The sequence below is a fragment of the Herpailurus yagouaroundi genome, unplaced genomic scaffold (assembly GCF_014898765.1).
Source record: "Herpailurus yagouaroundi ecotype Mexico unplaced genomic scaffold, PumYag 184, whole genome shotgun sequence".
NCBI lineage: Eukaryota > Metazoa > Chordata > Mammalia > Carnivora > Felidae > Herpailurus > Herpailurus yagouaroundi.
The window spans coordinates 11,903,130-11,921,032 of NW_024412415.1; the positions used below are offsets into that span (position 1 = coordinate 11,903,130).

At 42.3% G+C, this 17,903-nt stretch overlaps 1 protein-coding gene across 2 annotated transcripts in view; it reads left to right on the forward strand.

Annotated features, from left to right (window-relative positions):
* Positions 1 to 15,833, forward strand: part of SQOR (sulfide quinone oxidoreductase) — a 50,066-nt gene extending 34,233 nt beyond the window's left edge. For both annotated transcript variants that reach the window (XM_040492590.1, XM_040492591.1), the window contains exons 5-10: positions 114 to 308; positions 2,316 to 2,525; positions 8,519 to 8,702; positions 13,825 to 13,892; positions 14,177 to 14,355; positions 15,515 to 15,833. In XM_040492590.1, coding sequence (XP_040348524.1) covers positions 114 to 308; positions 2,316 to 2,525; positions 8,519 to 8,702; positions 13,825 to 13,892; positions 14,177 to 14,355; positions 15,515 to 15,572 — 894 coding nt within the window. In that variant the 3' untranslated portion in view covers positions 15,573 to 15,833. The remainder of the gene's footprint in view (positions 1 to 113; positions 309 to 2,315; positions 2,526 to 8,518; positions 8,703 to 13,824; positions 13,893 to 14,176; positions 14,356 to 15,514) is intronic.
* Positions 15,834 to 17,903: the final 2,070 nt, after the last annotated feature.

The window sequence follows — 17,903 nt, forward strand, 5'->3', positions numbered from 1 at the left end:
GGCAGAGAACAAAGGCTCTAAACAAGAGTTTTTGCACTTTGGTCAAAAAATTTACACTCCTGTGAATTTGCGCCTTTGTTAAAAAACCAGTTTCTTGGTGTGCTTTCTTGCAGATTAAAGGCTTACCTGAAGGTTTTGAGCATCCCAAGATCGGGTCCAATTATTCGGTGAAGACAGTAGAGAAGACGTGGAAAGCTTTGCAGGACTTCAAGGAGGGCAATGCCATCTTCACCTTCCCGAATACCCCTGTAAAGTGTGCTGGGGCCCCCCAGAAGATCATGTATTTGTCAGAAGCCCATTTCAGGAAGGTATGCTTCCTGTCCAGGGACGGAGACAAGGAGGACAGACGGTGCTAATAAAGAGATGCCAGAATTCTACTTTGTCCTTGTCACAATACCTTTCTGGTTTTGAAAGCTTTATTACATATGTACAAAATTATATAATTGGTGGCTTATAAACTAGAAAAAAGGGAAGTCCCTATAATCCAATTACTCTGATATAGCTGCTGTTATCAATTTGACACATCCTTCTATTTTTTTTCCTGTACATTTTTTAACATGGTTACAATCATACCATGCAAATTTAGATGTACTCATTGTTATTAAATAGTCTTTGCAACATACTTTCTAATGTGTATATAGAAATCTACTGGGGAGCCGTGTTAGACATTGTTTAAATATTTCCATATAGTTGGACAATTTGTTGTACATTGTTTGTTCTTACACATACAGTATCCTCAGTTGCTCCCGCTTAAGTTCAAGGTTATGTATATTTTCAGGTTCTTAATAAACATCATTGAGAATACAGTAGGCAAATGCCAATTCTAAAGACAAAAAAAAAAAAAAAATTGTTGACCTAGGACTTCAAACCTTAGTGGAAAGAGGTATTTGGGTGGGGACACTCCCAGCATTCCTCAAAGATATGTGTCAGAGCCAGTGTCCACAGCTTGAGTATACCTGGCATGAAGCTCCGGGAAGCTGCTCTCGCCCTCCGGCCCTTGTGTGACATGTCACATGTGGTTTACCACAGCGTGGTCTGACTTGAGGCAGTGTCAGGATTCAAAGCAGTCTGTGGTTCTGTAAAGGGACAGGTGAGAGAAGGGGAGAGAAGGGAAGGGGCAGGTGGGACCAAAGAACCTTTGGACGTGTGCTTGGAACCACACTGGGAAGCCTTCACCCGAGTTATGCAAACCTGCGCCAACCCCCCTGGGGAATTAAGCAACAGTCGGACTCCTCATTCCTCTTTCTTTTTTTAAATTTTTTTATTTTTTATTTTTTTTAAATATGAAATTTATTGTCAAATTGGTTTCCATACAACACCCAGTGCTCATCCCAACAGGTGCCCTCCTCAATACCCCTCACCCACCCTCCCCTCCCTCCCACGCCCCGTAAACCTTCAGTTTGTTCTCAGTTTTTAAGAGTCTCTTATGTTTTGGCTCCCTCTCTTTCTAACCTTTTTTTTTTTCCTTCCCCTCCCCCGTGGTCTTCTGTTAAGTTTCTAAGGATCCACATAGGAGTGAAAACATATGGTATCTGTTTTTCTCTGTACGACTTATTTCACTTAGCATAACACTCTCCAGTTCCATCCACGTTGCTACAAAAGGCCAGATTTCTTTCTCATCTTTTCTATTTCTAAGAAATGGCCTTCTGATTCAAGAGAATTCCTGGATGGCACAGCCTTTGGAGGTTTTCACCCACCTCACTTCTTTCAAATAGTATGATTCAGCTGAGCAAATCTGAAAAGGAACTGAACAAAGGAAAAGGGGAGAAGACGAGTTGTTTCTTCCTTCCTGGAATTGTCTCTGCAAAACTCTTTTCTTCTAAGTCTTGGACAGCTGAGAGGAAGTTTCTCTTTCAGGCGCCATAAGATCTTAGGCATCTGGGAGAATATTAGCCTCTGAAACATACGAAGAATTCTAGTGTGTATGAGCCAGTGGGATGGGAACTTTGTTCACTACTGTTCCTGCAGCACTTAGAACAGTGCCTGACCAGCTCTAGGACCTCATTAAATATTTATTGAGTGAATGAACAAATGAGTATATGAATGAACAGTTCAGACCATCTTTCCCTGGACTTGACCTTCATCTCTGGCCTGCAAATAAGCAGTGCCCTCTTAACCCCCCCAACTCAAATGTGCCCTTAGTTGCTGTGTCACTGGCAGAAAGTAAGAAGGAGGCCTCGCCCCACCGGTGCCTGGTGATAGAGAAAGCTGGTGAGCTCTCTTGTAAGGGTTTTAATTCTTGTGTAAGTTAAAAAACGAAGTGGCTGAAGTAATGCTTTGGTGTCGGCTGTTTCTGTCCTTTCCTTTTTTCCCAGACGGGGAAGCGATCCAAGGCCAATATCATCTTCAACACTTCCCTCGGAGCAATTTTTGGGGTTAAGAAGTACGCTGCTGCCCTGCAGGAGATCATCCGGGAGAGGGACCTCACTGTTAACTACAAGCAAAACCTCATCGAAGTCCGAGCCGATAGACAAGAGGCCGTTTTTGAGAATCTGGACAAACCTGGAGAGACCCAAGTGATTTCAGTGAGTGCTGAGGTCCAGCTGTCGGCGAAACACTGCCCTAGATGCCGACAACACTGTGGCTCCCTCCTCCCTGTCGCCCTCTGCATGCTGGGGGAGGCTGTTTACAATGAGCATATTAGGGCAGTAACAGGAGAGAAGGTGGACTAGAATGGATGGGGAAGAGAAAGGGGGGCTGCATGCATGGGAGCTGAGGAGGGTTTATCTACTGGTTTCAAGTGAATTTATATCCTATTTTGTATTTCCACTTTTCTTCTACTGAGTCACTTGAAGTAGCCAAAAATATTTGATGACTTCAGGTCTGCCTAGAATTCAGGAAGGGCTTCCTTAAATGGAGGATTTGGTGATTTCTCTATTTATGCTGTGTGAGAAACAGCCCTGTTTGTGGGTAGTTTACAGGTGACAGGGGTGTCTTTCCCCTGTGGAAGAGGATGTGTTTAAACATCTTTCACTGGTGGGGCGCCTGGGTGGCTCAGTCGGTTAAGCGTCCGACTTCAGCCAGGTCACGATCTCGCGGTCCGTGAGTTCAAGCCCCGCGTCCGGCTCTGGGCTGATGGCACAGAGCCTGGAGTCTGTTTCTGATTCTGTGTCTCCCTCTCTCTCTGCCCCCTCCCCCATTCATACTCTGTCTCTCTCTGTCTCAAAAATAAATAAACTTAAAAAGAAAAAAAGCATCTTTCACTGGTGCACAAAAGGAAGCACTTCAAAATCCTTGAAAGGTGTTTTGGAGCCATACCCTAACTTGGGAAGATTGGGCCTCTGTATATGGGCTTGGATCCTGTGTGTTTCTTCTTCTTCTGCTGTGTAGCAGGAATAGTACTTTTGTAGAGGCTTATGAGGATTAAGAACAAGATGTAAAGGCATCTGGAGAAGCATACATGGGAGAATCGTTTGTTTATATCACTCTGGCAAGAGCCATTAGCAACGAGAAAACAGCGCATAGTGACATTTTATTCATTCAGCAATTTTAGAGGAATGAAGGATTCCATAAAAAAGGAATTTTGAAGTGAACCAACAACTAATCTTCTAAACATCAAAACTTCATGTTTTAGGCTTTTTAGTGCAGGCTTTTTCTAAAATGTATTGCACACATCTTTCCTTTCTTAAATGGTATGTATTGACTATCATTTAAGGTGTTACTGATGATTCAAAGTCATAATTTACACTTTTATTTGCAAATAATCTTAAACTTAGAGAAGCTGCAAAAAATGCAAACAGTATGAAGAAAACTGTATACTGTGTAGCCTTTACCTAGATTCATTTATTTTCGTTTTACCCAATTGGCTTTATCATTTGATCTCTCCCTCCCTCCACATATAATGTAATGTAGTATGATGTGATATGATATAATATTCCCAAATCATCTAAAGGTAAGTTATATACATCCTACTTCATGGCCATGTACCTAAATTCTTTGCTGTAAATCTGTTGAGAGATCCCTCTTCTCTTGCATAACCATAGTACAGTTATCAGTTCGGTAATTTGGCATGAATACAATATTTTAATCTACCATTTGTATTTGTTTTGTTGATTGACCCAATAGCACTTATAGCATGCTTCTCCCTCCAGGGCAGAACCCAGTCAACAGGCAGGTATTGCATTTATTTGTGATGTCTCTTGAACATCCTTTGATCTGGAACATTTCCATAGCCTTTTCTGGTGGATATTTTGGAATAATACAGCCCCCCTCTCCACTTTTATTTTTTAATAGCATGTTCCTCATTCGGGGTTTGTTTATATTTTCTTGTGATCAGTTTCAGGCTCTGCATTTTAAGTTTATTTATTTATTTTTGCTTTAAGAGAGCAAGCGGGAGGGGGCAGAGAGAGAGGGGGACAGAGGATCTGAAGCGGGTTTTGTGCTGACAGCAGAGAGCCTGATGTGGGGCTCGAACTCACGAATTGCAAGATCATGACCTGAGCTGAAACCAAGAGTCGGATGCTTAACTGACTGAGCTACCAGGTACCCCTCAGGCTCTACATTTTTAGACTGAAATGCTGTTTAAGCAATATCGTGTCTTTCTAGTGTATCACATTTGAAAGCACATGATGGTCACCTGCCCCTCATTAATGATATTTATTTTGATCACCAGTCAAAAGATGGCCCAATTTCTCCACTGTATATTGTTATTCTTTTCCTCCTTTGCTACTAATAAGTCTGGGGGGGGGGTAGACACTTTAAGACCAAGCAAATACCCTACTCCCTCCTCATTAGGTTTCCCACTGGATTTATCAACCACTGATAATTTTTGCCTAGTCCGGTCTTTATTATGGTGGTTGCAAAATGATGATTTTTCCAATCAAGCATTCTGTCCACCTTTAACAGTAAGCTGTTGGCATTCTGTCTGCAAAAGCCCTCCTTTCTCTCAGTTCATTAGTTATAGGTATAAATTCATGAATTCTTTTTTTTTTTGCCTCCAATGGTTTGTAATTCATTACTGTTCTTAACTCATTACTGTCCTTTTGGCACTCAAACTGTCCCAGATTTGGCCAGTAGGAGTCCTTTCAAGATGGCTATGTCCTTGTGACATGTCGCCATCATATTTTGAGCACGTTCTTGCTTTCTGGTGTCACAGGATGTCCTAGGCTCACCTAGTATGCACTTGCCCCAGCTCAGGGTCATTATTTTGAATAGCTTTTATAAAATTATGCTCCTAGAGCCTCCTAGGGCTAGTTATCACTTTATAAAAGGGTCTCAAAGTACTCTGCTATTTGATTTTGTTTGTGTCCTTTTTGTGGCTTTCCAGTTTTCTTCTTTCTTGGCTGTCAGGCAATCGTGAGTGACGTTAGAAGGTCCCTCCCACTTCAGCTCCTTTAAGCTGCTGCTGTTAATTCTTTATTGGCTGGAAAATGAGATAGCCAAACTTGTTTGATTTTATGTAAAGTAACAGCGAGTGGGCTACAAGTGAGGGTCCACTACATACTTTTCTGAGCAAACTCTACGGGCTTGAGTGCATGAACTTCATTTTGTTATTTGGTCTTTTTCACTTTGGTTCTCAGCTGTGCTGTGGATTGTTGAAGTTGCAGATAGAAACTTGGATATGTAAATGGTTATTGTTCTTCTAAAGGGTTTATAAAGAAAAGAGATATTTGTGTCTGCTTTAAATGATAGGGTGTCAGGTCAGAATTTCTTTCCAGACCCAATTCCACTCTTAAAATATGAATTTCAAAAAATCTACCAAAAGGCGTTAAAGTAGCGGCTCTCAGCCCTGGCTGCACATTGGAATCACCTGGGGAGCTTTTAAACTCTCTGATATCTGGGTCTAACCCCCAGATTTTGATTAATTATTTGGGGGTGTGGACTGATGATTGGGCGTTTCAAAAGTTCCTCTAATAATTCTCATGTACAATCAGGATTGAGAACTACTACTGTAAGGAATTAAAAAAAAAAAGAAAAGAAAAAGAAAGCCTATAGCCTAACCCCCGGAGTGTTCAATGGTCAATTGTGATGTATTTCTTTTTGTTGTTGTTGTTTTATTTATTTTGAAAGAGAGAGAGAGAGCCTGAGAGAGAGCATGAGCAGGGGAGGGGCAGAAAGAAAGGGAGAGAGCGGATCCCCAGCAGGCTCAGAGTGGAGCCTGACGCGCGGCTCGAACTCATGAACTGTGAGATCATGACCTGAGCTGAGATTAAGAGTTAGATGCTTAATGACTGAGCTACCCAGGGATCCCTGTAATGTATTTCTTTATAGGTAAACAAATGGAAGGTAAAGTGACTTACCGTATAATAGCATTCTGTTTTTCCTTGTAAATGGACCTGTTCCTTCAAGCCAGAGCTTCTAAGACTGTCACCTACAGGTTTCATGTGTCAGAATCGGTAGGAGATTTTGTTAAAGTGCAGATTCCTATGCCTCACCCAGACCTACTGGATTGGGATCGTGGGGTGGTGGGGCCCAAGAATCTGCATTTCCCACAGGTCTCCCAAATGCTGCTTATAAACATTAAAGTTTGAAAACCACTACCCTGAATAGATTATTTATGTTAATGAAGGAGAACCAAGTTATCCGTCACATACAGTTTGTGGAAATAGTGGATAAAGAGCAAGTTACAACTAAATGCCAATGTTACTTTTAAATAAATCTATAAAGCAGACCCTAGTATATCTTTTGTAGGATATTAGTTTGAGTAAAACTTCATGCCTTTATGATGATTGTGTGGAAATATTTAACTTTTCTCCTAGCAAAGATGTGTGGAATTCATGTGTGCTTGTGAAATTTAAGCACATTAATGCCAGTAGGTAGATATGACTCTGGTAAGACTTAGCCCTCAGCTAAAAAAAAGTGGTTCTACTTAACTATAGAAAAACAGACGTAGCCTTCATAATTTGGTGGCTGATGGCTGTTGGATTCCATACATTATCCTGCAGACATGTGCTCAGTCTCCATGTTCATTGGCACAGCCAGCCTCAGGAACCCATGCCCTTAAAGAACCCAAGATGACCTTGCAGAGGAGCAGAGCCTATTGACAGCTCTCCTTTACTTTAAGGTTAATTAAGCTTATAATTGTTTGGGAGGAGGAATACATACAAGTCACCTCCTTACCTCCCTCTGCTGTCAAGGACTGACCAGCCCTGACAAGGGCTGGGCCTCCTCGGAGAAACCAGGGGCTATGGACTGCCACGAGGTGGGGATTGTCTTAAAACACTAAAGTTTTCTCCTTAGTGAAATGTTTTGGAGCTCTTAAATCAGTTTGAAATTGCTAGATGGAGTTTGCGAACAATAATAAAAAGAATAGGAAGGATAAACCACAAAAATATTACATAAGCAAATAAGTACTACATAAACAAAACATTAAATGAGCCATCCAAATTGATCAGGGTGGGTTAGTGCACTGCTACCAAGGGTAACGTTGATACAGGTTTTCTGGGAAAAATACACAGACAAACCATCCTACCCCCCCTAGACTGTTCAGTAAACCTATTACTGAATCAGATCACTCTCTCCTCCAAAATGCTAGCTGATATTCTCACCACCCTTTATGTCATATTTTTTTTTTATTAAAAAATTTTTTAATGTTTATTATTTTTTTTTAATTTTTTTTTCAAACGTTTATTTATTTTTGGGACAGAGAGAGACAGAGCATGAATGGGGGAGGGGCAGAGAGAGAGGGAGACACAGAATTGGAAATAGGCTCCAGGCTCTGAGCCATCAGCCCAGAGCCCGACACGGGGCTCGAACTCACGGACCACGAGATCGTGACCTGGCTGAAGTCGGACGCTCAACCGACTGCGCCACCCAGGCACCCCTATTATTTATTTTTTAGAGAGAGACACAGATAGAGCATGAACAGGGGAGGGGCAGAGAGAGAGGAAGTCACAGAATCCAAAGCGGGCTCCAGGCTCCGAGCTGTCAGCACAGAGTCTCATGTACAGCTCGAACTCACAAACCATGCAATCATGACCTGAGCCGAAGTTGGATGCTCAACTGACTGAGCCACCCAGGCGCTCCCTTTTATGTCATCTTAAGTTGGTGTTCCAGTGGTTTCCTTTATGTATTTTGAGAGTTGATCCATGTTTGAAAATGGTGCTCACTTACCAGCCCCGAACATGACCTTTGTGGGTTTCAGCGACTCTGAGCACCACTTTGCGGAATGAAACGGAAGTAACGGACTTTACAAGTAGTCAGCTGAGGGTCAGGCAGAGAGCAACCGAGAAACACCACTTCCTCTGTTTTAGTAACAATAGAAACATCAGTGGGTTCTTTCAGAATGTGAGTGAGGTTCATTCCAGTGTTTCTGATTTCCCCATGCCTCTGGCCAAAAGGATCATGTTGACTCTGTATGGGGAAACAACATCAACTGAGCGAGTGGTTAGTTGTTTTATCACCACGCTGCAGTAAGCATGGAAAACCTCGGAGGGGGTGTGGATTAGGACAGCCACTGAGTATACAGTGTGCCATGCAGCCATAGTATGGTGTATGGGTAAGGGAGATCAGGGGACAGCTGTGGGGGTGTAGAAATACTGCAATAAACACAAGTTTGGATGCTTTCCTTTTTTTGTAGTATGAAATGCTTCACGTGACTCCACCGATGAGCCCGCCAGATGTCCTCAAGACAAGTCCCGTGGCTGACGCTGCTGGTTGGGTGGATGTGGATAAAGAAACTCTGCAGCACAAGAAATACCCAAATGTGTTTGGGATTGGGGACTGCACTAACCTTCCCACATCAAAGACCGCTGCTGCAGTAGGTAAGAGAACGAATGAGCTATGTTCCGACTCTCTCAGAATGATGTCACCCTAAGGGACCATCATAACAAAAACCAAAGCCTGGCACAAATAGCATTCCATTCATAAGGAAACTTTTGTGGCCTCAAAATGACTTCAACCTCCCTGACACAGAGGCTAGCTGTTGATGAACGTGGTGTCATATGAAGAATAAAGAGTAGCATCACCTCCTCTGCCCTTTGTAGGTCAGGGTGGTTGTTTACAGAGGAGGGGGCATTAGAGAGAGGGTACCACTCTTCCAGTTCTGCAATTCTTTTACTTCTCATACTGCCATACTCGTATCCTTGGCCTTTTTTTGGCCTGTGACCCTAGGCAGGTTGGCTATTTCTCCTTCTGCTTGAAACACCATAAAGCTAGGGAAGCGTTTGTTTCCACAGAAAACACATGCGAGTCATTGAAAGCTTGCAGACCAGAAAATTGTCCTGTTAGGACAAATACAGTGGAGCATGCCCTGATTGGTACACGATTGAGGCCTCAAGTCTGGAAAACGAAATTCTTTACCTCCATGTTCTGCACTAGCAGTGATGAGGAGAATTGCCTTTTAGATGCTGTCCTCTGGAGATAGGAATGGTCTTCTCCACCTGCTATAAAACACAGACATCCCTGCTGGTGGGGATGGTAGTGTGTTTGTGCGAATCGCATACCTGCGGAACATGTTGTGTTACTGTCACTATTTCAACCTATTTCCTTTCTAGGAAACCTGCTGAATATCTTTTTCATTATTAAAAATAACTTCCTCCCAATTTTTTATTTTAAAAATCTCAAACCTATGACAAATTTGAAAGAAAGCACAATGAATTTCATAGGCCCCTCAGATATTAACCAGTTATTATCTTTTGTAGTATTTGCTTTATTACTCTATGTACATTTTTTGCTGAGTCATTTGAAAGCAAGTTAAAAAAATTTTTTTTTAATGTTTATTTATTTTTGAGAGAGAGAGAGGGAGACAGAGTGTGAGCAGGGGAGGGGCAGAGAGAGAAGGAGGCACAGAATCTGAAACAAGCTCCAGGCTCTGAGCTGTCAGCACAGAGCCCGACCTGGGGCTTGAACTCATGAGCCATGTGATCGTGACCTGAGCCAAAGTGGGATGCTCAACCGACTGAGCCACACAGGTGCCCCCTGAAAGCAATTTTTGACAATAATACCTCACCCCCAAATACTATTGTATTTCTTAAGAAAAAGGACTTTCTCCTCGATATCCACAAGGCCATTATCATGTCCAAGGAATTGAACACTGTATTATCTGATATATAATCATCTCATATACAATCCAGTTCAGATTTCTCCAGTTCTCCTTTATTACCCCCACCCCTACCCTCCCTTAAATCCATGAGTCAGTTAAGGGCCATACACTGCACTGGATGTCGTGTCTTTTTGGTTTCCTTTAATCTGGAACAGGCCCTCGGACATTTTTTTACTTTCATGACATTGGCATTTTTGGAGACCAGGTTGGTTGTCTTGTAGAACATACATAATTTAGAGTTGTCTGGTGGTTTTCTTTCTTTCTTTTTTTTTTTAAAGTTTATTTTTTATTTATTTTGAGAGGGAGAGAGAGAGAGAGAGCAGGAGGGGCAGAGAAAGAAAGGGAGAGAGACAGAATTTGAAGCAGGTTCTGTGCTGTCAGCACAGAGCCCAATGTGGGGCTTGAACTCATGAACTGTGAGATCATGACCTGAGCTGAAATCAGGAATCAGACACCTAACTGACTGAGCCACCCAGGTGTCCCTTTCAGGTGCCCCTTTCTGGTTCCCCTTTCTGCTGGCTTTCTCCTTCCTTCCTTCCTTCCTTCCTTCCTTCCTTCCTTCCTTCCTTCCCTCCTTCCTTCCTTCCTTCCCTTTTTTTTTTTTTTTTAAGTTTCTTTATTTTTGAGAGAGAGAGAGAGAGAGACAGGCTATGAACAGGGGAGAGGCAGAGAGAGAGAGGGAGACACAGAATCCAAAGCAGGCTCCAGGCTCTGAGCTGTCAGCACAGAGCCCTATGTGGGGCTCAAACTCAAGAGCCATGTGATAATGACCTGAGCAGAAGTCAGATGCTTAACTGACTGAGCCACCCAGGCGCCCCTGGTGGCTTTCTTAAAATTAGATTCAGGTTATCCATTTGGTAAGACCCTCTGTACATGAGGCTGTGTGCCTCCCACTGCATCACCTTGGGAGCCTCTTGTTAGCATGTCTTGTCCTTGGTGAGGCTAGATTTCATCACTGGGTGAAGGAGTGACCGTTAGTTCTCTGCACCGTAAAGGTATCTTTTCTCTTTGTGACTTATAGGTAGACTGTGAGACAATGCTTTCCATTTGCTTTTATCTTCTTGTAAGTCTGCTGAATTTATGTGGTGAAAATACCTGCGGGAGCACCTGGGTGGCTCAGTCCATTAAGCGTCTGACCTCAGCTCAGGTCATGATCTCACGGTTCGTGAGTTTGAGCCCCACATCAGGCTCTGTGCTGACAGCTCAGAGCCTGGAACCTGCTTCAGATTCTGTCTCCCTCTCCCTCTGCCCCTCCCCCACTCGTGCTCTGTCTCTCTCTCTCTCAAAAATAAATAAACATTAAAAAAAATTTTTTTTTTTAAAGAAAATACCTGTGGATGCATACGAGGCCCAGATTAGCCAGTCTGTGGCCTACTTCAAACAAACACATGTCATTCATCGTTCTGAATAGATAATATTAAATTTGATTAAATGGAAAGTTATAAGTGAAAAATCTTGCTCCCCGCCCTGTCTTGCATCTATCTGCTCTGCTTCTTTGTTCCCCCTGACCATGTAGAGAGCATCCCCATTGTTTTTACCTGTCATTTTCCAGTCTGTATTCTATTGCATGGTTGCTCCAGAATTTATTTAATGAGTCTACTCTTAATTTGTATTTACATTGTTTCCAATCCGTTTGTATTTCAGACAGTGCTGTAGTGAATGCTTTTTTTTTTTTTTTTTTTTTTAATGTCATTTCACATTTCAGGAAGTAAATAACAGAAGTCCCAGTGTTCCCCAAGCAGATCTACGTTTTTCACTAGACTCCCTTCCCTGGGTCCTCTCAGTATGCCTGGCAATGCTCTCGCCGGTTCTACTAATCCATCCTTGGCTTTACTCGCTACCCAGACAGGTGTCTTACCTCATTCCAGACCACTATGCTACTGTGGGTGACACCCCATCTTACTACATTGAATCTAGCTTCCTGTGGCTCCTGCCTCTTTCTCTTTCCCAAGATTCTCCCTTAATTACCCGCAGCACAGCCAAGACCAGGATGTGGCATTAACAAAAGTTAAATGAAGGTTTGGGCATAGCCAACGGGGATTATAATACACGAAAAAAGTGCACAACAATTCCCATACCCTTTCATACACACATACCTGGACAGAGTGACTGCTTCCTGGGTCCCAACCTCCTGGCAACTGGTACCCACCCAACATCTTCTCTCCTCTTCATTGATCTTGATGCCCTGCTGCAGGCACCTCTTTGGAACTTCTCAGTTAAGATTCTAAACTCTGTACCTCCCTCAAAGGGGAAGAAAGTTTTCCAAAAGGGAAATAGGATCTTTAGAGATGTTAAGACAATGAGGACAGCCAGTTAATATTTTTAAAGCGGAATCATTTACTCCTCGTTTTTTTGAAACTGCTCATTCGAGAAAAAAAATTATTGATCTTTTGATTTGGGCATCAGTAAACTACACTCTGTGGGCCAAATGCAACCTGCTTCCTGTTTTTGTACAACTGGCTAGGAATGATTTCTACTGGTTAACATTTATAATCAATTTATGATAGGGAGCATTGAGGTTCAGAAAAAAGAATTTCATTCTTCTTACTAGTAGACCTGTATTACAGAAAATTATTGTTATGTTTTGAATTTTGTTAATAAACTTTTTTTTTCTCTCTTGTTACTTAATATCTTTGATATTTGCCTCTTGGCCCACAAGGTGTAAAATTTTCCTTTACAGAAAAAGCTTGTTGACTCCTGATTTTGGGGATTGCAAAACAACCGCTTTAATGAGTATTATACAGTATAAATCTAATCCATCTTTCCTCAAAAGCAAATCCAGTTTTCCACCTCGAGAGACACAAACTGCTTGTATTTTTAAAAGGGCAGTCTTAATTATTCAAAATTGAGCACAGACTGGGATTAGATGGTATTAAGGAATTATTGCTAATAATTCAGGTATATTGAATTGTGTTTGTATTTAAAAATTGCTATTGTGTTTGTATTTAAAAAGTTCCTCATATATCGGAGATATACACAAAAATATTTCTGGGTGAATTGTTGTGATGTTTGCTCTGAAAATACTCCAGAAAATAAAAGTAGCATCTATGATGGGATAGACGAAACAAGAAAGAAAGATAAGAGTTTGAATATTTTCATAGTAAAAACAGTAGTCTCCCACTCTTACCATCAAAAACGAAAACATCCGTCTACCTATCTAATTGTCTATATTTGGTCCAGCCTTAGCCAGGGTGCTCTAGTACAGAGGAAAGCTCACTGTGTTACCTAATTGAATATACCTGGGGCAATCTAGGCTGTCTGAACAAGAACAAAGGAACGTATGAAAGTCTAGGGGATTCTGGACACACAGACCAAGTTGACAACTATTGACCCCTAGGAGTAGGGGGTCTGCGGTTGGGATAGGGCCACCCTAACAGTTTTCTTGTTTGGAGAGAGCTGGCTCTTGAGTTTCAAACTTAGAGAGGCATCTGTGTAGGCTTTTGATGAATTGAAGAACCCCTCCTGGTAGCGAGAACTTCAGGTGGTAAGATGAGTCATGTTCTAGTTAAAATTTAGAGGGATAGGGGTACCTGGGTGCCCAATCAGTTAAGCATCTGGCTCAGGTCATGATCTCATGGTCATGAGTTCAAACTCCACATCAGGCTTTGTCCACACTGACAGTGTGGAGTCTGCTTGGGATTCTCTCTCTCTGTCTCTCTCTCTCTGTCTGTCTCTTTCAAAAATAAATAAATAAACTTTAAAAAAGTTAAACATAATAAAACAATGAAAAAATCTAGAGGTATAGGGAATGGAGGCTTAATTTGTCTACATTTATTTGCAAGTTAGTTTTCTTGGAAAACCTAGATACTTACACTTTTCTGACTTTTCCATTTCTCTTATAGCTGCCCAGTCAGGAATACTGGACACAACAATTTCTCTGGTTATGAAGAATCAAACACCAACAAAGAAGGTTTGTATGCCTTGTAAGAACCACTGTCTGAATTGTCATCTCTTATTCTGCCTGAAAGCAGTGTTTTCTCACAATTCTGCCACTTCCTTAATAGGTTTCTCTAATATGGGCACTTTAGTTTTTGTCCTCAGTATATTTTTGTTATATAATTTCCATTTTTTCACTGTACAAAAATATTCAAAAACATAAAACCGTAATTACTTAGAGTAAATAATAAATTCTGAAGTATTATATAATGCCAGATAAAGAGCCACTTTCCAACTCAGTCTCACATGCAAATTTAGTATGATGGCTACACCTCGTGTCCACTGGTGACTGGCTACAACCGTGTGATTCTTGCGGAGTTTGACTACAACGCTCAGCCGCTGGAAACCTTCCCCTTTGACCAGAGCAAAGAGCGACTTTCCATGTACCTCATGAAGGCCGACCTGATGCCTTTCCTGTATTGGAACATGATGCTAAGGTAAGGTCATCGCCTAGGGTAGAGAGACACGCCTTTTGGCATGTCTCCACCTTGTGCACCGCCTTGTGCAGGGTGGTTGTCTCAAGGAAGCCTTCAAGCTACAAGAGACATCATGACCCAAGGCAGAAATGGCACAGGGGATCTGCTTTGCTGTGTTGTTTCTTAGGGATTTGTGATGGCAGCCTATGAAGGATCTGAAACCTTAGCTGTGTTCTCTTGCTACTGGATTAATAACAACAACAACAATAATAATAATAGTAAATCAATTTCATATGTCAAGTACTTTTTCATCTGACACCTTGTGTGTGTGTGTGTGTGTGTGTGTGTGTGTGTGTGTGTGTTCTAGGAAAAATAAAACATAGTGATTAAGAGCAAAAGCTTTGGAGTCAGACCTGTGCCCTGAGTCCTGCTTCTGCCATTTACTAGCTGTGTATCCTAGGGCAAGTTGCTTAACCACTCTCATCTACAAAATGAACTTAACATTGCCTACCTCACAGGATGAAGATCAATGAGATGACATATAAAAAGCTACATAGTAGGCATTCAATAAGTAAATAGAGTAATAAAAACTAAGATTCTCTTGGTCCAAAAAATGATAATCTCATTTCACTTGTCCAAACCCTTAAGAGATAGTTAAGTCAGGTATGTATATCAGTGATTTTGTCTTCAAGGGGACATTTGGCAATATCAGGAGACATGTTTGATTGTCACAACTGGAGGGGATGCTTGTGAGTATCTAGTGAATAGAGGCCAGAGATGCTGCTAACCATCTTAAAATGCACATGTCAGTCCCACAACAAAGAAATATCTGGTCCAAATTGTCAGTAGGGCCGTGATTGAGAAACCCTGAACTATACTTAATTTACAAGCAAATGAGAGTAGAAAGGATTGCAGTTTGCATGTAGCAGAGGCTTCATACAGGTTTGCTGAGTTGAGTCTGCATGTCCAGGCTCAAATAGCAAGTCAGTGTCAAAGCCAGGATCCAAAGTATGTTGTCCCCTCCTGATCATGGGATCTTTCTACCTCACTAGACAAGTCTTGCTTTATGTGCTGAGAAGCAAGCTGTGTGAGCAACTTGGCTTCCCTTTCAACATTCTGCTGCTGAAGTCACCCCCATCTTTTCTGAAACAAATAATCTTCTGTATGTCATTTCTTACAGGGGTTATTGGGGAGGACCAGCCATTCTGCGGAAGTTGTTCCATCTGGGTATGAGTTAAGGATGGCTCAACCCTTGCTCTCCTTGGATGGCTTCTGAACCCGAATCACAGTCGTTGATTGACCAAGAGCAGCATGAAGAACTTAAAACCTAAAACTGTGCAAAGAGTTTACTGCTGGGTGATGGTGACCAAATGCCTCCTTTTTCAGTGCCTCTGGACAGCTACCATGTGATATGCCCAGGATGAGTTTGATTCTTCAGAAATATTCAAATGAAAGATTAGATTTCTATTTTTTAAATAAAAGCTTGCCATTGATTGAGATTCTATGAGACGATTTTATCTTGACTGGTAGAACGAAAAGTTACAGCAGTTGGGAGCGAAAGTTGCTGGTGGGAGCTTACCTGTTACCTACTGTGAGTGTTCTATTGATGGCTGATGAATTTTCGCCAGACCCTGTTTGGATTCACACAAAGTCACTCCAGGGAGAGTATTATTTCAAGTGGTGTGTGTGTGAGAGCCCTGAACATGTGATGCTTAGAATTCCTCAGCAGGGTCATAGTGGTTGTTGCCCTCTCCTCGGCTGCCATGTTTGTGCTGAGGCCATACCTCCTCCTGGTTAATAACTGATGCGATGTTGGCACATTCCTGTAGAATGTGGGACTCTTCTACTTGGCAGCTGGCTCCAAGTTATTCCCCATCAACCTGGCTGAAGCTTTCTTAGAACTGTGTCATCAGAGATTCTCTTTCCCTGACCCTCCTACCTACCCCCCTTCCTCTCCCAGGTGTCCCGCCTGCATCATGGTCTGAAAGCCCTCCATGCTTCTCCTGTTTCTGTTCCTTTTTCTTTAGACTTTGCAGACCTTTGCCCCACTGAACCTCTTGCAAATCTTACTCTCTTATGGCACCTGCTTCTCAGGGAACTTATGCACAGTGAGGATGGGGCTAGAGGAATGCTGATGTGTGTGATGAGCATTTGCTTGATTCAGTCCCAAATTTGGCCAGTAAAATTTTGAATGAGTTCACATTGGAAATATCATTTATTTGAAGTTCAGCAGTGGCTTCAAAATCATTTGTTTCCAATTGGTTTACTTGTGGAAACTTAGTTTCAGTTCAGTCTGGTATTTATTTTTATTTTATTATTTCATTTCATTTCATTTCATTTCATCTCATTTCATTTTTTAAATGTTTATTTATTTTTGAGAGAGAGAGAGAGAGAGAGAGAGAGAGAAACAGAGAGAAAGGGGGACAGAAAATCCAAACCAAGCTCTGTGCTAACAGCAGAGGCTCCAATGCGAGGCTCGAACTCATGAACTGTGAGATCATGACCTGAGCTGAAGTCAGAGGCTTAAACAACTAAGCCACCCAGGCACCCCCAATCTGGTATTTTAAAGCTTTGTACATTTTATATTTATTTATAAACTCCACCAAAAGGAAATGCATAGCCGTCTATGCAAAACCTTAGATTTTTACAACAGTTCAGAGTTCAAACCTAAACAGCCACCTACTTTAGGCAACAGTGTTATCTGGGATTGCCAAGTCTCTCTGGTTTCCTGGAGTTCTGCTGATGACTTGAGAAACTGCTCAGCCATTTGTGAATTAACCCAACAAGTATTTACTGAGCACCTACTACCTGCCGAACACTATTTTGGCCCAGGGGATGCAGTGGTGAACCAGACAGAGAGGGCTCTGCCCACACTATTGTGGTTCATGTGATAGTTCCCTCTTCTCTTTCTGGGATGCCAGGGGGTTGCTGGATGAGGCCTTGGTTGATTTAGAAAGTAGACTTTCCTCAGTGGCACAAGTTCTGAAGAAAGAGAACAGGGTGCCACTCCCTCAGCAGAGCCCGGGCAATAGGAGTGGAAGATGTTTTCTGTGGTAGCCACACATTTGGTTTGTCTGCAATATTCCTATTTAACATCTTTTATCTTGCCAGTGCCCCTTTCATTCCAAAATGTCCTGTCTGGACAATATATTGACCATGCTCCTGGGAACACTCTCCCCACCGAGCCCTGCCCCAGTCCTAGAATGGGAGAGGAGAGCCACAAAAGCTACGTTCACATCGTGCTTGTGAAAACAGGCAGTGGTGGGATTATTCTGCCCTGTGCTCTGAGTCCTGGCCTGAGGTGGCCGCAGCTTGGCTCCTGGTGGGCTGCCCATTCTCACAAGGCATGCAAGTCAGGGAGAGCTGGGGGCTATTCATCCCACATGACCTTCTTCTGCAATGCCCAAGAGGTCCTGGGAAGAGCCAGCCATTACTTTCTCCCTGGCTGTAGACAAACATGCTGGTGAAGACGGTTTCTGCGTTTTTAGCAATGGGCTGGGATTCTGGGAATAGCTGAGGCTTTAGGTCGAGTCTCTTTGAAATCTCTTGCAAGGTGAACTGGAGCCTCC